The following is a 21,007-nucleotide window of genomic DNA, read 5'->3' as shown; positions in this document are numbered from 1 at the left end:
AAGGGTCTAATCTGCCCTTACATTGTAGCGCATGCCCTTCGGCTACGCGTGATAACCCATGCCCGCCTTTGCTGCCGAAAACGAGGATTTTGAGGCGTAGCCGTAACCAGATGGCGCGTGAACTTGCCGAGGCCTTCTTCATAAGGAACAAAACAGATGATTGCGTGAGTGATACCTCGATAAGATTTTGTCAGACAGAAGGCAGATTTTTGGCTTGCGCTTAGTGATTGACATGGTGGTGTGGAAGGTATAAGTACGCGTTGTTCTTCTGAATAAACCCATTCGCGAGTTTGCGCCCGTCCTGGTGCCCTTCTCGTCCGTGTTTGTAATATTTTGCGCAGTAGCTTTGCTCAACGATGCGCGACCGACTCGCCCAACGACATGCACTCTTGAAATGCGTGTGTATATGTGTTTCGTCCTGTTGTAAAAAATATAATTTGTTTAAATATATCTCAATTAATTCACATATTGTGAGGAAATAATTGAAGCCTAATTAAGTAATTTCTTAAGAGTAATTAAGACACCTTCCCTTAATAGTTTTGATTCTGATTAGAAGGGAGCTGTAGCCAAAGACCTGCCTGTGGAGTTGTGCTATATGTGTTGTTACTGAGATACATCATTGTATAAAAATATTCAGTTATGTCGTAGCACCATAATTTTTAAATATAGTTAGATGTCATTATTTTTCAAAAAATTTGATTTGTTTTACTCAGCCATAAAATAATGGGTTAGCTCCATAGTTCCATGACAGCAGGATTACACTTCTCATGCTCTGGTGATTCAAGCGGACCTCGTGCAGTAAAAAAAGACTTGGGGGACACTTAAGCTTCGTCTTTAAGAGTAGAATGTGGTAGCATTGTTGGGTCCCATTTGCATTGCCTACTCAATTACCCAATTCCTAATTAGCATACTGAAAAAAAATTTCAGGCTTCTCATGAAATTCCGTGATTGATCGAGAGGGTCATGATGTCGGCAACACCAAGTGACCACCAGTGGACCAATCATAGTGTGCCACTGAATTTGAAAATCTGAGGACCTCCAAAATTTGGACCCCCTTCTTCTTTCCCAAAATTTTAGAAGAGTGCCCACCCTGGAGAATGGACTAAGGTGGATTAGGGTGGAATAGTGGAGTATAATCCCTTATGATAACCCTGTAGAAGGTACTGGAACATTCTAGAACCCATGCATACCATATAAGGGCAATGGAACTTGTTCCAACCGGACCTTTGGCGGGAAAATTGTAAGAACATTAGACGCCATAGTAGGCGACTTTAATGCTATCGCATTTTCTTTGAAAATGTGACCAAGGAGGCTCCCAATTTTTGAATTTTTTTCTTATAGGTTGCCTTAACATTGGATCACTGGCACTTTTTTTTTATTGCACGTTGCTGTCCCAGACGGGCCCCAAGGGTGTGCTAAAGGACTGGCAGCGCTACCAGCAGCTGCAAAGCGAGAAACGGGAAGAACAGGAGCGGGAACGGCTGGAACTTGTCAAGAAGCTGTCGCTCACCTGCAAGTCCGAGGTGGGTCTTCCTTGTTGCATTTGTGTTTTGTTCCACCTCAAGTAGCTTGAGCCATCCTGCACCCATCCTGCACCCAAAAGCAATCAAAAGCTTAGTGACGCTTTCAATTTTCATTCTAACTTTGGTTGCATCTATCTCACAAAGACTGAGGACAACGCCATCCAATTATTGTCCTAGATTCAAAAGAAAACGCTCGACAAAGCTCTGTCTGGTTGGGAAAAGAAAGCTAATTTAAGTTAGAAAAAATACAAATACCTTTATTTCAACATCAGGGATGCTAGAGGTGCGCCCAAAAAGCCTATGACTGGCTTTATAGAGGGCGCACCCCCGTACACAAAAACCGGCAGCAACAGAAGACGGACAGAACAATAAAAAAAAAGACTACAGTGCATAGGTAAACACCATATTCAATAAAAGATTACTGAACATCCTCTTGCAATAATAAATAAGTGAAGTCGGCAGAATTAACACGAAATGCTCAGGAACACTGAAGAATGCGAAACGAAGAATAACAAAAAAGAAAAGAGAAAGAGAGAAAGGAGAAGAAAACTAGCAGCAAGAAAAAAAAACGTATCATCAGGTCCTCAGGGCTCATTGGGCTGCTTAAGAAGAGTTGGAATTATATGTCGGAGCATTTGACAACCGTAATCAGTACGAAAGGATGGCACATACCAGACGTCATTGTTACGTGTTGGGTAATTAGCTTTGGGCCGTAAGTTAGCTTTGCTATCAAAGAATGCATCATGATTTTTCCATTTTCTTTCATATCGTTTACTTAGCAATAAATTATATAGGTCATTAATTGGAGTTACTTTTAATGATGCGAAAAGAGGTTGAGTGTGAGCAGTAAATGGGGCATTTGCAATGATACGAATGACCTTTTTCTGTATCTTCTGTAACCTATATTATTTGACCTTGTTGTACCCCACACAAGATGACAATATGAAAGGTTAGATAGAAATAGTGCATTGTAAACTACAAGTCTGACAACCAGAGGTAGTAAAGAGCGGACATTGTATAACATGCCTGTGCATTTTGCAAGTTTTTTAACCAGATTGTCGATGTGTATGTCTCATGAAGATTGCACTGCAGTGTCACACCTAGACACTTTACTGACGCCACTATTTCCATGCTTTGAGAACCAAGCGTTAGTGTAGGTAAATGTTCTAGTGGTTAGTTCTTAGGTCTAAAAAGTGTAGCTTTAATTTTCAATAAAGATTCAGTACTCCATTCGACATTCGCCCAATTTGCGCAGAGTTTCATTAGCCTTTAATGTCAAGTCACTAAGTGTTTTAGCCCTAAAAAATATGCCGACGTCATCGGCATACATTATACATTTAGCGCTGTTGTCAATGCTCACAATGTCGTTAATATAGATGTTATACAGTGTAGGTCCAAGAGTACTGCCCTGCGGCACGCCAGAATGAATGGATCTAAGGTGCGATGAAGAGTTGTTAATTACAGCCCGTTGTTGGCGGTGCTCTAAATATGTTAATAAAAGCTGAAGGAATGTGCCGCGAAATCCATAGTGCTCAAGTTTAAGGAATAATATTTAGTGATTTATGGAGTCGAATGCTTTGGAAAAATCCATGAAAACTCTGAGAGTTAGTTTTTTTTTTTTTTTTTCCAAATGACTCTAATATAATTTTCTTCAAGGTTAATAATGCTGTTTCTGTTTATCTTCCTGTGACAAAACCAAACTGGGAAGCTGATATGACTCTGTGTTTGTTAATAAAGCTTGTAATGCGCACTTGTAAAAGCTTTTCAAAACATTTTAAAAAAACTGGTAAGATCGATATAGGTCGGTAGTTGGAGAAATTTTTTTCGTCTCCTCCTTTAAAAATTATGGTAATCTTGGCAATCTGTAGCTTTTTCGAGAAAGTTCCTGAGGAAAATGCCAAGTTTATTATGTATTCTAATATTGGTGCAAGTATGTGGGATGTGTACTTCGCTGGCAGCACTTTGAGGTTGTCAGTGTCCTTACTTTTACTATTTTTTAGTGACTGTAGGACCGACAGAAATTCGTTAGTTGTAACAGGGGTTAAAAATGCGGCTTCGCTAATCTTTTGACTCGTGCTGTTGAGGTATTGGTTGGGTTGTGTGCCGTCTGCAATGGACACGAAGAAATTATTAAACGCATCTGCTAGTTGAGAACCTGGCAAGTGAGTGCCATGTGTAACTATTTCATTTATTTCAGTCTTCTCTTTTAAGTTCAGCAAATTATTGAGTCTCCCCCAAACAATATCAGAGTGCTTTATTTTTTTCGTCGTTAAATTGGTTACTCATGTAGGTTCTTTTGGCTTGCTGATTGATATTGTTAGCTTTATTTCTCGCAGCCTTAAACTTCTTCAGATCGTCCATATCTTTTGTTTTTAGAAAGCGCTTAAAAAGTACGTGTTTAATTCGTATTGCCTTTAGACATTCCTTAGTTATCCACGGCTTATGCACCTTCGAAGCTTGCACTGTTGTTTTCTATGGGAATGACTCACAATACAGCTGCTTGTAGGTGGAAATAAAAATACCATAAGCTTCATCTACATTGGTTTCCTCATAGACGCTGCTTCAGCTTACTTGCGACGGTTTATCATAAAACGTTTGTAAAGTAGTCTGGTTTATATCTTGAATACACATAGCAAACCTTTTTGCAGGTATGTTGGGGGAACTGTGAGATTTGTAATTAAATAAATTGCAGGTGATCACTAAGATCAGCTGCCAGTGCACCGGATATTGACAATTCATCACATGCATTAGTAATGAAGGTGTCTAGTAACGTTGATATTTCGGCTGTAAGGCGTGTTGGTTGATTTATGATATTGAAAAAATCCGTTGGTCTCTAGTATAGTGCAGAACTTGTTGAAGGGTTAACTTTTCAAGCAAGTTTATGTTCAAGTCCCCGCCTAATGTGAGTGCGTATTTATGATCATTTACGCAGCTGAAGTACATATCTGGAGAAAATCGTTACTGCTTCCTCTGGGTAGGCGGTATGTGACAGTAAAAAGCAAGGAATCAGATTTTAGAGGAAGCACCTCGTAGTCATCGGTTATAACACAGAAATTGTCAAGTAATTCGCATTTTAAAAGCGTTTTCAACAGTATCGCAACCCCCCCACCTCTCTTAGAGCTCCGCTTAAGGAAAAATATGGAGTCTTCAGGTATATAAAGGGGCCATGACAGGGTCGTTCTTCATATTGCAGTTTTATGCTTCAGTAACGAATGCAAGAGCTTATGATTCAATTTCCGAAATTTGGCTGCCCTGGACGCGCTGTATTTTCCAAAAATTACGATCGAAATTGAGACCGGGAGACTCCTCCCACCGGCAGCGACCGCCATATTGAAAGCTCTCGTGACGTCATAAGCACATGCACGGAGCAACGTCGTCTGCTCTCGTTGCTGCAATATGCGCAGCGAGGTCTCATTCCCCCCTGTACTTTCGTGGGCGATCGAAGTAGCAGTCATCCCCCATATATGAATGACTGGTACCGCAAAAGCGATAATAACAGTAACGCAGTTTTTCTTCGGTATAGGTAGGGTCCGCTCACACTATAGGCCGATGCGACGGCTATTGACAGTCGGTGGGCTGATCGGTACGCAAATGCCGTCGATGACGCACTGGTCTGTCACGCTAGACCGACGGCGACGCGAGCACGATCAGCGATCACATATCGTAGTAATGTTAAAGAGTCAGCTTAGTGCGAACCAGAAGAGAGTGATAGGGGACTAGTTGGTATGACATTCTATAAACTTAAGCATTTTAAAACTTACTGGACCTCATGCTAGCCACGGCGACATACGCGATGTGCGTGCACCAGCGAAGATGTGCTTTCATTCGGTGCCTGCGCATTGAGTGGTGAGGCAAGCGACACGGGCAGAAAACGCCGCACGACGGTGCCGCTCGCCGCCGTCGCCTGGGCTTGTGCGGCCGAGCGAAAGCTTCACGCCCGGTGAGGCGACGGCTGGAAAAACTGTGCTTGTGTACCTTACCACATCAAAAAAAAGCGAAACAAGCGGCTACATATCGTATCGTCACACTTTGTTACTAATCAGTGAGGAACTTTTGCCATATTCTTGAATTTCGGTTGACGGTGGACCGCCGGCCGCTTTCGTGACGAGGCCTAGCGAGTATGCAGGATTCGTGTGCGGTTTCGGCGCTTGCGGAGAGCGAATTTGCAAGTTTTAGCGCCTGCAAATAGCTGTCGAGCGTAGTTTTGTCTGCAGTGCCCTCAAAGCGACGACTGCCTACATCGCAGGACGCGAGTACAAAAGGGGGAAGTGTTGATATATGTGACCCGGTCTGCATAGCATATGTGCAGAAGGCAGCCGGCAGCAGCTGCCGGTGTCGACTGCGGACAACAAGTCTGGTTGTTTTCATTAAGTAAGTAATGTCCGAACGTATCTTCAGCTAAACCGATCTAAAATTAAATTTTGGTGACATAAGAGAAAGCAGATACAATTAGCGGAAAACACCGGTATCCTACGCGAAGCGTTTCCCAAGCAGGTGATATAGCATCATCGGTGCTTATTGCAGTGTTATTATGGTGTGTAAATGAGTGAAAATGCTTTTTGTGAGCAAGAGTACATAATATTTAAGATAAGGATAACCCTCCTACCGTTTTATGCCATGCAGTCGAGCAGTACTCTTTGCGCATAGCCATTTAAACAACCTTAGTGCGGGGCTGCAGTTGTCGTAATCGTTGCACTCCTGGGGCACAATGCGCACGCACAGGAAAATGCTGTACTATTATTTCGAAGTACTCATTTAGACGGCGGCGACTATTCATCGGTGCGGACAGTGAAAGCATTCGAGTCACGTAGGGTTTGCAAGCGGCTTGGTTCCTGGAAAAGGTTGTATGAGTCGAAGGAAATGTATGTTCGACTTACAAACGCGTACATGCAGCGCGGAAGTTGTTGCACTCGGCACTTTTCTCTGCTCCTTTCGCGCCTGAAGGTTACTGTAGTGCACCTTTTGATAATTTGAGTTTAATTATCGAGCGATGAATAGCGGACAAGAACTTGGTAGCTAGCTACAAAATGCCGCGGCTTTGACGGCGCACATCGGTGAAGGCATGCACGGCACGTGCCACTTTTCACATACGTGACCACTTGACTGCTCAGAAGAGACCACACTCATATCATATGAACAGCATGCTTCTAAGCGTAAAGCAGGGGTCCATCGATTTCTGTTTCCTCAACATTCGGAAAGTGGGCGCCACGAGCAAGTCTGCTTTCCCAAGGATCACTCAGCTCGCGTACTAAGTTGAAGGCTTCCCAAAAGAGAACACAGAAAATGCATTTTATTTCGCTAGGCTAAACGAAAAAAACTTTTCGAGTGACCGCTGTCTACAGTGTGCATGCAAGCACATCAACAGCTTGCAGCAGACGACGCATGGCGTGTATGCGCTCGTGACGTCAGCGATCAGAGGTTGCCAGACCAGCATGCAGTTCGCAAAACAAACGAAAAAAATTCGTTTTAAAAATATTTACCGCACAGAATCTACTGAAAATTGGGGGAATTGTAATTTAACCTGTTGGGAATTAAAGGTGATAAGCAGGGTATGCGTGAAAATAGGCTGTCATGGTCCCTTTAAGAATAGCAGTGGCTTTCCTACCATGTCTCAGAGATCATGACAACGTCAAACGTAAAGCTAAAGCTGGAAAGAAAGGCACATATATCATCGCTTTTATTTTGCGCTGATCGAGCATTCAGATGCAGAAACGAAATGTTACTGCTTTTTGTCTGATGGGTGCTCAGCTCGTAAGGTGTCAAGAAATCATAACTTGAAGCGTTCACTGATGCCGTGATCTCGAAGATACGGTATGTTGCAATCTATTAATGATAGCCATACAAAGAAGCCAAAAGAGTTCAAAAAACAAAGCTTTGAAAAAATGCAAATGTAAACTGCAATGGGCATACTTATAGCATGGCAGAGAAACTGTTTTTTTGACCATGTCTGTGCACAATTTGTACACTTTACAGGGCACGGCACAAAAGTCAGTAAATTTTAAATCTACATAGAGGAAAAAGGTGCTACAGGCTCTCTTAGTACGCCGTCACGCAGGTAGAACGCCAACCAAAAACTGAAAAAAACGACAGTTCAGAACCTGCTCGGTTTCATCATAATGCATGACTGCGGGCGAGTTGCAGCTTGCCTTTTTCAGCCCTCATTTAGTCAGCTGTCAGGTCAGAGGGGGAAGGGTTCCTAGGGTGCGGTTAACATTTCCCTGTGTCTGCTGAATATGCCGTGTCTCCAGTAAAAGCCTCCTGTGTGGGTGCGGTTCTGTGTCCTGCACAACGGTTCCCTCTAAGTCAATCTATTGGTCGCAGTCCACGCAGTGTTCCGGCATCGTGCTTTGATCTCTGTTCATTTGTTAGACATGCACTTTGGGCTGCCTTATTGTTTCGAGGAAGTTTTTGGTTTCGCCAATGTGCGACGCCGTGCACTTCGAGCAGGGGGCCTTGAGCCTTTTCTTTCGGATGACAGTCTTTTCAGCGGTGGAGGAGGAGGCGTCCAGTGGTGGAAGACTGTTTGTTCACGGTTTGTACCGCTTCCTTTCTGTGAATACGGCCAAGGTTTCATTGACACCTTTTACATAAGGAATGGTAACGTGTTATGCCAATGGCATATACTTGGGCCAGATGTGGAAATATTTTTCTTTTTTGAATCTTTTCTGGCTTTTGAAAATATGCAGAATGAAGAAGATGGGGTGTCTGTTTTTTTTTGGAGATCAGAGACAGCTCTGTTCTTTTCGCTTCGTTTTTTTCTTTTGGAAGATGGTGTCCATTCTTTTCAATAAAGTTATTATGACAGATGCCTTAAGGGAAGTATATAGAACCCGTCTTTGGAGAATTGAAGTCGTGAACACATCAGGAACAACAGGAACGCCCCATTGAAGTGATAGTATCGTCTTTGTATCGGACACAGACACCATACACACAGTTTTATCCTGCCAAAACATGACAAACCTGTGAACCATGCAGAGATGTGGTCATCTCAAACCACATCCTATGTTCATGCACTAAACTCTTGAGTCTAGTTAAAAAGCATTAGGGAAAAAGCATTTCCGTCAATTTTATGATAAACACATCCTGTTGCACCCTAGGTTACTACGGGGAGAAAAGTACTCGTTGACATTTCCTGTGTTTTTATATTTTTAAAGGATACAAAGCTTCTCAAGAAATCATGAGATGTTAAATTATTTCTAGTTTGTTCTCACAGTGTGAACACATTAATGTTGCATTTGGCACTTGATGACCTTAGTTGCCAATGTGCCATAAAACCCAACATAATGCATCCCTCTCACTCCCGAGATGAATTGCAAAGAATAATCGATGATTTAGACATGCAGAGCAAAACGGTGGGTCTAAAAATTAACATGCAGAAGACCAAAGTGATGTTCAACAGCTTAGCATGGAAACAGCAGTTCACAATTGGAAGCAAGGTGCTGGAAGTGGCAAAATAATACTTAGGGCAGGTAGTGACAGCTGATCCGGATCATGAGAGGGAAATAACCAGAAGGATAAGAATAGGATGGAGCGCATATGGCAGGTTCTCTCAGATCATGAATAGCAGTTTACCAATATCCCTCAAGAGAAAAGTCTACAGCAGCTGTATCTTGCCGGTACTCACCCACGGGGCAGAAACGTGGAGGCCAACGAAAAGGATTCAGCTCAAGTTAAGGACAACGCAGCCGAGCCATGGAAAGAAAAATGATAGGAGTAACGTTAAGAGACCGGAAGCGGGCAAAGTGGGTGAGGGAACAAACGCGGGTTAATGACATCCTAGTTGAAATCAAGAGGAAGAAATGGGCTTAAGCAGGGCATGTGATGCGAAGGCAAGACAACCGCTGGTCCTTAAGGGTAACGGAGTAAATTGCAAGAGAAGGCAAGCGTAGCAGGAGGCGGCAGAAGGTTAGGTGGGCGGATGAGATTAAAGGGACACTGAGGAGAACCCTATCAAATTTTTTTTGTTAGCAAAATCTGATAGTTCGGCAATTCATGGCTTTGTTGCCGCTTGTCTGGCAGCGAAAGATGCATTTATTTCAAAGAAATCTGGATTCGAAGTTGAAAAAGTTTTTCCCGCTGCTCCGATTCAAACGCGAGAACTCTTATGACGTCACAGGACGGAGTGACGTGAAACGTGACGTAAACGGAGACTCCGTGATTTCTGGCGGCTAGCGGTGCGGTCTAGCAGCTGCCGAAATGAAAGCTACCGCCGCCGCACGTTGAAGGCATCTATGGGGGTCGCTACCGTTGCTCTGTTTACGTTTGCACCGGCGTCTTGCCAGTGTTGCGATGGATCCTGTTGCCGAACCCGACGATGTAGTTCTCGCAAAATCTCTGGCCTGCATTTCAGCGACCTCAGCCCCACAGAGCGTGCGATGCTTTTGAGGGAGCACGGTTAGGTTAGGCGCCGGTGGGTCGTTTCCCCCTTCCTCAGTGAGCAGCCGCTGCAAACTAAATATCAACCCCAGTGTGGGGAGTCGCGAGGCGCCAGGACAAGGTCGGCGCGTTGCGCCCCTCGGGAGGCTGGCCGGGGCTTTGGGGCCAACGGATTGGGATTCCTGAACGGCGTGGTTGCACGGGACAGCAGGCGGCGTCGAGGTCTCCCACGGTTGCAAGGGCCAAGTTATTTATTTATTTTATTGGCACAAAAAAACGGATAGGTGCTCAAGGGCGGTCGCGTTTAAAGTGGGCGCCTTGAAACTAAAGCCGACGCCTGACGCTTAAACGGCTTCCGCTAGATCCAACGGGTCCACTGGATCGGGCTCTCTCGCCCACTTGCATGTACCTTCAGATGTGTGCCGTGCATCGATCAAATTAGCCGAGAGCTCAAAAAGAACAGCTCCGCCCAACTGCCGAAGTTATTGAATTACGTCACAACGCGCACCTAGCCGCGGAACCAAATCAGTCTGGCCGGGCCAGCGGCGGCTGGCGCACTCGGCGCGAAATAGAGACATGCTCCAAGTCTCCTCGCCAGTGCGGTTAGAGTGCGCTGAAGCCGCAGAATGCATCGGCGGTCAAGCGCATTTGGATTATAGCGGGTCTCGCTTTGGCCGACGTGACGTCGCCGTGCAAGAGCATGCACGGCGCCTTAAAAGAGCATGCGCTTAACCGCTAACCAACGCATTCGGTGGCGGCATCTATGGGAGCCACTGAAACCCCCCGCCCACTCACTGAATAAAAAAAAAATCCTGTGCCGAGGTTCGGAATCGAACCAGGGTCTTTGGCGTTTGAGGCGGAGACGCTACCACACTGCCACGACGGCTCAAGTAGCAGTTATCAATAAAGGCGCATCTAGTGAATGCACTCTTCCGATGCAGAAATCTCCGCATTTTCGCTACGTATATCCTGGCCTAACAGAGCAAGGCCATCAGCAATTTTCCTGAACTGCCTTGTACCTTGTCTTTCGTCCCTAATAAACGATTTCCGTTAAGTAGTTCGAAGTTGACTGGCACAGCCGGGAATGTTTCGCCGGGAGAGCGTGCGAAGACACAAGTGCTTCCTTGTACGATTACCGACCATCGTGCCATCATAGTTTTTCATCGACTGTGGCGATCATCTGACAAGCCTTAACAGGCTCCTTCAAAGGTTAACTAGCACTTGAAGCGGCACTTGGAGTTCCTCTGCTGTTCGGCGCTTGTAAATCACGGCGCGTTAAAAACAAAACCACGGGGCACGCAAAGCTCATAGACGCGAAGCGCCTTAACAAATCGAAACTCTCCTGGCCACGTGTGGCGCCGCCAAGCATCGGTTTTCTTTGCTTCCAACATTCAGTTTGCCTTTTGTCTGCCTTCTTTGTGTGATAAAAGTGCACTATCGGTTTTAAAACAAAACTTACTTCAATATTGAACCGTGCAATCTTCCTTTGTCAGCCTCAGAGATTCGCGCCCCATGTAGGAAGGAAAATTCCTCCAAGGTGGCGTCTCTTGTCCTACGACGTCACCACGCTTGTACTTGCGAGTTTGGCCTGTGGAGGCTCTACCTGTATTTTGGTTCTTACCATTTTCTACCTTACAAGAGCTTTTTTTTCAGTAAGAGCGGCGTTTTTGTGATCAGGAGTCGGTATTCTATCGATACAAGCCAACTTCAATTTCTCCGCAGTGTTCGTTTAAGAAGTTCACAGGTATAGGGTGGGCGCAGCTGGCAAAGGACTGGCTTAATTGGAGAGACATGGAAGAGGCCCTTTGCAGTGGGTGTAGTCAGGCTGATGATGATGATGATGCACGCTGCGGTTGAAAGTCTTGCTCTAAGCTATTTGTTATGGTACCTTCCTTCTTCTTGGTGTGACATCACTTTGCATTTAACTCACGTTAGCATTGGTGAACGATCGGCTTGTTTCTACTTGACGGTGTCTCATAGCACACCAGTGGTGCGCAATGAGACTGTGGAAAGACAGTCTGTTCGGTTTGGCTCCTGTATCACTTCAGCAAAGGCAGCACTTTTGTTTTTCCAGTACAGCGTTAGACCTTGGCTGGCTTGAGACATGAGCACCGTTCTAATGAAACGGTGGCGCTTCTTTTAGGATGGGAAGTGGATTATTGTGATCCCGAGTCGTCAAGGGGAGCCCTGCAAGGGAAGCATTTCATTGCGTCGTATGTGTGAATGACGTGTGGACGTAATACTTACAATGTTGTGCATATTTAGTGCAAAAAATTTCGCCTCAACCGCTGGCTCATTTGCAGTGAAACAGCACACTGAGCTTGAGTATTGTGCTTACTTCTGCCTCTTATTAAGTGTGACAATGATACCAGGTTCAGCTGTGCATGACCGAAACCCATAATTATGTGTGCCGAAATCGATGCCACCAGCACTGGGTTGCCGCCATCAAAGAACTCGTGCACTTTGCAACGCTCACCGCAGTGCCTTTTGCGCCATAGTGCTCACCTCTGCAGACAACAGATGGCGCCACCACTATCGTTTGGTGAAAACCCAGCATTGGCGGCTATCGGTCCCTCAGAAGCGCAGACAATTGTAGGTTTGCATGCATCTGCGTGGCTAAACTACGCAAGTAGTGTCGTCAAACTTACTACGAGACAAAAGTAACCGTGGTCTCTGTGAGAACTTTCGCTGCATATAAGCCAGCGGTTGAGGTGGGAAAATTTTCCGGTCTTCACAATAAAGACGTACAATACTGTACAACAATGATTTTATGTGAAGAAGTCAGCACAAAAACTAGACGATGAACAGAAGAGAAGATGCATAATACATTCACGTTCATGACTTCCCTTCGGTCCCTCGTCTAATTTTCGCGCTTTCTTCTTTCCATCATGCAGCACCAACTTTGCCCGGCAGCATGCTCTCCTGAAACAGTGTTTTCCTGTGGCTGGTCGATGGCAACACTTTACTGTGGTTTGCTGCTTGCAGTTCGCTCATGCACTTTGGGTTGTTTGTAGCCATTTTTGTGTGGGTGGTGGGCTGTAATTTGGCAGGCAGATACCGAGGCCACTACTCCATCATTCGTTCTGGAAGCAGCCTGAACAGGCTGTGTGCTTTTTGCAAAACTGGTGCCGAATAATTGGCATCAACACACTGCTTCCCTCATTCCTTTCCCAAACATGACTACAAAAATCTTATCTTACTCTTAGTTTATAACATATACAGGCGGCGCTTGTTATCTTTCACCGGGGCTAAAATATGGAACAGCATTTTGTATAGCCTAAAGCACACACCGAACTTCGTGTCCTCATTGAAACGTAGGTATTAAGCTGAAAATGTACCACACAAGACTGAATACTGTTGTTGGCTGCACTGCTCCTGAAAAGGATTGTTTTACAGTGGGTCCATCACTAGCCATTGTGGATAAGGATTCAGTTGATTATTCAGCACCTTCTTCCCCGCAGCGGGGGATCTGCAACGTGCAGATGATGGTGAGTTGCGACACCACAGTTTCCCGAGCATCCGCAGGGACATCCCTGCGGGGGAATGATGGTGAGCAGTGCGTCACCATGTACCCGAGCACCTGTGCTTAGCCGTGCGTGGCTCGGCCGTGTCCGGGGAAAAGGGAATCCTGTTGGTTGAACCGATGCTGAGTATTTGAACCTTAAAGGCTCCTCGGCGGAGGCAACACGCCACTTTCACCCAAGGTTCCTTAGACGGCACCCCAGCCTGATCCGACTGGGCGAAATGGGCAGTCGCCTTTTTCTGTTCTTCTCTTCATCTTTCACCGTCCTATCTCTTTCTCACAACTCTCCTGTCTCCTCCTCTCTTCTTTGTTTTTTTCTTCTTCCTGGTGGCTAGCGTTAACCTTGTGTGGTGAACTACCCTGAGTTGCGTCATATATGGTTATGCAGTTAACAGCAGATTTTTCGTACCTTCTAGGGACCGCGAAAACGACCGAAAAATTGAGCAGTCCTGAAAATCTAATTTCACCGAAAAATCACGGAACTTATTGCCAATATGGCGGAAGGAGTTTTGTGCGCATTCTGAAGCTCCTCGTGACTAAATTTCACCACGCGTCATGTGCACAGACGACGGGCGGTGACTGCTTTCACAAGCTCGGCCTGGCTGTGCTGCCCGCGGCATGTTGCCAATGAATGCACGGGTTGGAACAAAGTCTAGACGCAAAAGCGAACACAGCCGCTGTGGGAACTGCACTGCGCCCACAGTACGAAGGGCCTGGAACGAGAACACGAAGATGGCGAAACGATATGAACCAAAAACGACCGAAGCAAGCGCTCCTTCGGCATTGGCCTTCGTACTTAGACCTAGCGACTGTAGCCAAAATGGGCATTGTATCCGGTGATGCTATGCACTCTGCGGTGGCTTGCACATAATGAGAGGCGTGTCATTGAAACACCATTTTACGGTTTTACAATAGGAAAGTCAGGGTTGCGGTGCTGGTGCTTTTGCTGCGGGTACGCTGACGTGGCTTTGAAATGCACCACCATGCATTTTCTTGAATAACACCATCTGCCGGGCTAGTTTGTTGCGATCCATATGTAGGAGCAGCGCGAACACAATCAGGAAAAGGATGCAGATAGGACAGAGCACTCTGTTCTGTCTGCTTGTTTTTCCTGATCGTGTTCGCGCTGCTCATACATATGTATTTTCTTCCGCGCTCGCCGTCTCTGTGAAGCTGTACGCCTCCCACGTGCTTCGCTGCTATCCCTTCCCATATTCGGGACGAAGGACTCAGCACAGATGTGTTCCGCGAACTCTGACTGTCGTTCAAGTTTGTGCGGCGGACGACATCAAAGAAAAGTAAGAATTCGAAACCGCGAGGGCGCACTGTGCCGACTGGTGCAGAATTTCAGCCTCGCAATTTAAGAGGCTCCCTTTAAGCTTGAATTTTGCATCGTTGGATGAAGTTTTCGATCACTGGGGCAGTTTGAATTAATGAGGCTCCACTGTACACATTATTATATTGCGGCTTGGGTATTGGCGGCAAGTGCGAACGAGGTCTGAAAAATTGCGCAGTCAGTTGAGGTGCATCTGAAATTTCAGGTGCTCTTATACTTTGGCTATATGGGCCACGTTGCGGTGCAAAAAAGTTCAAATAATCAAGCATGTCCGAAGAATCACAAGTCCGAATTTTCGGTCGTCGACTGTACAGCTGGGGTGGGCAGTACTTGCTTGCAAGTTCATGCCCCATGCCCTTGTTGGGTTCCATGGTGGTTGGCTGGCAACGTGGCCGAATAATATATAGCTAGTTGTGGCTGTCCCCCCATTCAAACATAATCGCACTGTGAAAACAATTTGGAACAAAGCAGCAGACTTTTTTGCTAAAGAAGAAAACAACAGTCTCAAAGTTCCAAGTCATTCACAGTGAATTAGAAGAAAAACAAGCTTATCATTTCCCCTTTCCTTGTATCAAAATGCTTAACAGATAGATGTCTTGGGATCTGGCTACAAGGTATCTAAAATAGCCAGTGATGATTTATTGTTCGAACTGCATGACATTGTGCAGAACTCCAAAGCCACAAACATTGTATCTGTTGGAGACATCCCAGTGTCTGTTACAGCTTACCAATCTGTCAACACTCTCCGGTGTGTTATTTCAGAACATGACTTTACATATACAACCAAGAAAGAAATGCTGGAAGGGCTCATCGACCAAAATGTTATGGATGTGTACCTAATCAAAATTCGCAAGGACAACGAAGAAATAGATACAAGACACCTGTTTTTCACTTTCAACACCAGCATATTGCCTGAAGCCATGAAAATTTGATATTTAAAAGTAAATGTGCGCCACTATATTCCTAACCTTTGGAGATGCTTCAATTGCCAGAGGCTTGTCCACGGCTCACAGAGTTGCCACAGCTGCAAAACGTGCTTGCGTTGGAGGATCACACTTCAGAGAATTGTGACAACACTGCGCTACATTGTGCAAACTGTGAGGGAGACCACGCTGCCTGCTCAAGGTCATGCTGCCCATCATGGAAAAAGAAAAAGGAAATAATTACTGAACAAACCAAGTAAAAATCAGCTTCAGAGAAGTACGAAGCGATATGCACTGACACAGGGCACTTTCTCCTTGAGCACAAAAATGAACTTTGCCGATGTGGTGAGTGGGTGCGGCGCACCACACTGGCCTATGGCACCTGCCCAGCTTGCACACAGTGAGCCTGAAGCAGGGCCACCCCGCCGGAGACCAAGGCGGCGGCCCGCCAGGCTTTCCCCCTTTGGGAGAAGCCCGCTAACCCTCTGCCTGCAGGTTCTCTGCGGTAGTCCAGCGCCTCTAGCGAGGTGATGGATGCTGTGCAGTGGCGGAACAGCTCTTTTGAGCTAAAAAAACAACCTACAAACGAAGTAAATCTCTTCCATTTCTTTCATTTCCACCCAAGAACATACAAACATGAAGTGGGACTGTAGAGGACTACTGAAGAATTACAGTGACATAACACACATACTAGGGTCAGTGTTACCTGTAGCTTTATGTCTTCAGGAAGCCAATCTTGGTACACATCCTGAGGCATTACAAAACCTTCTGATGTAATCACGAGCAGGCAAGTACACTTTCAGGAAGCGTCGCAATCATCACTCAAAGCGACATCCCTGTTCAAGAAATTAAACTCAAGACAAAATTTGAGGCGGTTGCGGTCAGTATCATTCTACAAAACAATAACATACCTGCCAACCTCACGGCTTTCAAATTCGTAAAACCCTGGTGACCAGGGGGGGGTGTAGCCAAGCCAGCGCATAATTTTTTTCCTAAACGTCTCGTTTCATTGCCCGTCCACGACGTGATAGCGCTGAGCATGAAATTTCAGCACGCTGGAAGAATGCAAATTTCTCGCGGACTGAATTGAGGGCCGTTCGCAGTTGTTTCACAGTCTTGCCGCAGCGGCCATTAAGATGCTTTCAACAAACAAACAAGCATACAAAAATGTCCGCGACAATACAATCGTCGTTCTAAATGGCGCATAGCTCGGCTGGCTGATAAGCGGAGCCGATAGCCGCCAATGCTTCGGGCTGGCGGCGAAGCTCCAAAAACGAAACTACGCGGCCAGACTTTCTATCGGCCTACCAGCGGGGGCCTGCTGATCCAGAAAACACCTGCAGTTGCGCGCATATCAGAGGGGCGCCGATAAGAAATGTGACCTGCAGTTAAGGCCTGGGGACGAATGTTTGGCCGATCGGTTAGTCGTGCACGTCATCATAGCGCGACACGGCACCACTTTTTGGGAGCCCGTCAAAATTGACCTATGCCAGCCCCTGGGTGTCCGAATAAATGAGCCCCCGTCACCACAGTCTTACAGGGAAGTTCGGCAGTACTGTGACGGCAGCATGGATTATCTGAATTAACCGAGGCTGAGGAGTAGGAATAAATGGTGATTTAATTCGAATTGATGAAGCTTTACTCTACCGTATTTTAGGTGCTGCTCATTTCACAGATGGTAACGTATTCCTCTCTCGTGGCAGCGGAAGGTTACCACCAGCAACAGTGTCTTTTTTTTTTTTAAAGAATTTTAGACGTTTATCGCAAATAAATTTTGGATTCCGTAATATTTGAGGCAAGATTTGTAAAATCTTAATACGACTCAAAATTCGTACCTTTTACTGAAAAATCGGAAGAGTTGGCAGGTATGCAATAACAATATGTTCTATATATCTTTCCCTACACCTCACATTAACATTGCAAGATCTAGAAGACCTGATCGATGAACCGCCGGAGCCATATCTGGTAGTCGGAGATTTTAATGCTCACTCTCCCTTTTGGGGAAGCGAACGCTATGACTCTAGGGCCCAAATAATCGAAGATTTTAACCTCACAAATAATGTATGTCTTTTAAAAATACGGAAAAGGCGACATACTGTTGCCTAAGCTCGGGAAAAATGAGCTTCCTCATTCTAGCTTTTGCATCACCATCTGTTTTTAGCAATTTTAAATGGGATGTTTTAAATGATCACCCCCTGGGAAGTGATTATCTACCTGCTGTCATCAGGATATCATAGTCTACTCCTATTATCCCCAGAAGGCCACGGAGCTGGAAAATTTACCTCGCCGACTAGTCACTTTTTAGGACAAATGCCACTCTGGAAAAAGAATTCTGTGCAGAGCTCAGCATAGAAAAAATTAACGAAATGTTTACTGCATGCATAATATCGGCCATAACACAACGAACAAGAGGACTCATACAGAATAAACACAAAGTATGGTGGACACAAGAGTGCACATTAGCAAAAAAACAACAAAACGAAGCCTGTGGAGCTCTCCATTTGTATCCTACAGCAGAAAACTTACTCATCTTTAAAAGGGCTAAGGCTAGACTGCCATACATCTGAAGAAAGGCAGAGAAAACCTCCTGGCAGAAATATGTGTCCTCTATGAACAGTTCAACATCCTCAAAGAAAATGTGAAAGCAAGTTTAGTAATTCACTCGTGACCATGCTCCTCTCACTTTTCCGTTGCTGACAACGCCTGGTACACAGACAAGGTTAGAGGAACAGGCCAATATATTGGGCGAGCAGTTAGCTGAAGTCTCAAGTTTGTCCAGTTACACAAACACTTTCTAGAAGCTCAAAGCAATAGCAGATAACCAAAAATTTCCCCCCAGAGCAAGCATTCACGAGAACTGTAACCAGCTCATCACACTGCAGGAATTAGAATATTATTCTCCGGTAAAACGATAGCACCAGTCCCATACAATGTGCATTACACTATGCTTGCCCATCTCTCCGAGGCTGCCATAGAAGCACTGTTGAAATCCTTTAATAAAATATAGGGTTACTGGGAAAATAGCAGTGGTGGTACCTTTTCACAAACCCGGGAGAGCCACCAACAAGTATTCGTACTTGAATCCCGGCGACTGTTAGACATGCATCAATGTGGATTTAGGAAAGCATGTTCAACCACTGATCACCTTGTCTGCCTAGTATGTATCGAGTGTGATGTACTTGATCAGTTTTCTATTGTTTTCGATGATGTAGAGTGCCTTACTGCAATAAGTCAAAGGTATCTTATAGTTGTCATGTATCGTCCTCGTAATGGAGTAGTTGACTCTTTTCTTCGTCACCTTGAAGACATCCTTAACTATGCAAGCAATAACAACCTCAACTTGTTTTTGGGTGGTGATTTCAATATTGATCTGATGACTAAATCCAACACTCGGCAGTGCTTACAAACCTTACTCCTATCACACTCCTGTCACAATGTGATCAAAGACGCTACACGCATAACAACAATGTCGTGTACCTTATTGGATGTCTTTGTCACAAACATACCTGAACACGAAGTTTTTGGTGGCGTTATCACGTCCGGCATAAGTGACCACTTGCCTATTTTCTTACTCGCTAAAAATGCGCTAAGGAAACATGCGGACGGAGCCAATGTAATTAAAGCATTTCAAGAAATTAATGAAAAAACTTTGAACACATTTCGCACAAACCTTTCTGCGGTAAACTGGGAACCAGTGTATAGCTCCCCGAGCACCGATGGTGCTTATGAACTATTTTTGAGATTGTTTATTGATGCATACTCAAGTTCATTTCCAATGAAAACATGCAAAAAAAGAAGAAAAATTCGAAAACCTTGGATCGATAACGATTGTTTGAAACTAATAAGAAAAAAAGAAAGGCTATTTACTAGGTTCTTAAACACTCGCAATCTAAAAGACTGGGAAATTTTTAAAAGGCATAGAAACAAAACTAATGCTAAGCTGTGAAAGGCAAAACAGGTTTATTTATGTAACTACTTTGAAGCTGGTAATGCCCCAAAAGCTGAACATATGTGGAAAAAAATTAATGTGCTGCTAAATAGAGTTCCCGTAAAGGAAAATATTAATGAAATCATATTAAACAATAAAGTCATTAAGGGAGCGATGCTAGCAGAGGAATTTAATACCTTTTTTATAAACTTGGTCACCAGCACACATTCCTCGGAGGCAATAAATGGAATGATAGAAATCCACAAAGTCTTTACATTGACCCTACAAGCGAGACTGAGGTCTGTGCTGTGTACCATTCACTGAAAAACAGCTTTGCTTGTGATATTGATAATATCCAGATCAAACCAGTAAAATATGCACTAGACCTCATTTTGTCGCCGCTCACATACTTGTACAATATTTGCCTCTCAATAGGCACTTTCCCCAGGAAGATGCAAATCGCTAAGGTAGTCGCTATATTTAAAAAGGGGGACAAAAATAATCTGACAAACTATCGGCCAATTTCCATCCTGCCAGTCTTCTCGAAAGGTCTAGAAAAACTCATCCACATATGAATTACCAAGTTTGCAACTAAACATAATTTAATTAATCCCACTCAGTTTGGCTTTAGAAAAGGAATGTCCACAGAATATGCTCTTTTGGCTCAAAAAGAAATAATTTTGAAAGCAATCGAAGAAAAATGTAATTGCAGGTGTATATATAGACTTTTCGAAGGCATTCGATAGCATAAACCATGTTACATTGTTAAAAAAACTGGAAGTATATGGAATACGTGGAATACCTCTCGAACTCTTAAAGTCTTACCTCGAAAACAGAATGCAGTGCGTTTCCATACAGGAAATTCTATCCACTTGCCAGCCAATAAAAGCAGGTGTCCCCCAAGGCAGCATACTTGGTCCCCTATTATTTAACTTGTACATAAATGATATTACGTGCATTAGTAGCAACGCATAATACGTAACATATGCAGACGACACGACAATATTTTTTCGCAGTCATTCCTATCATTCTCTTCAATCCGAAATAAACAACACTCTGGAAAAACTGACCACCTGGAGCGAAATAAACTCTTTACAGATTAATGCTAATAAAACAAAGGCAATTATTTTCACTACCAGACAAGCAGCCAGCGCTCCAGAGATGACGTTCACTTTAGGCGACGCAGATGTAGAAATCGTAGATTCTGTCGAATGTCTTGGTGTCCACTTTCACAAAAATATGTCCTGGGACACGCACGTTGACCACGTTACCACACAGATAGCAAAAGCTGCTGGGGTCATAACTAAATAAAAATCGTACTTACCGACGGCCGTTAAATTACACATTTACAATTCACTTTTCCTTTCACATGTTAACTACTGTCTCTTAGTGTGGGGT

The 21,007-nt window shown here is 44.6% G+C and overlaps 1 protein-coding gene across 2 annotated transcripts in view; it reads left to right on the top strand.

Moving 5' to 3' along the window:
* LOC144106368 (phosducin-like protein) overlaps nucleotides 1-21,007 on the top strand; it is a 116,924-nt gene that overhangs the window by 23,580 nt on the left and 72,337 nt on the right. For both annotated transcript variants that reach the window (XM_077639147.1, XM_077639148.1), the window contains exon 2: nucleotides 1,398-1,523. In XM_077639147.1, the coding sequence (XP_077495273.1) occupies nucleotides 1,398-1,523 (126 nt within the window). The remainder of the gene's footprint in view (nucleotides 1-1,397; nucleotides 1,524-21,007) is intronic.

Source organism: Amblyomma americanum, chromosome 10 (assembly GCF_052857255.1).
Source record: "Amblyomma americanum isolate KBUSLIRL-KWMA chromosome 10, ASM5285725v1, whole genome shotgun sequence".
Lineage (NCBI taxonomy): Eukaryota > Metazoa > Arthropoda > Arachnida > Ixodida > Ixodidae > Amblyomma > Amblyomma americanum.
The sequence above is the reverse complement of the archived record's forward strand: the minus strand, read 5'-3'. Positions and strand labels throughout refer to the sequence as shown.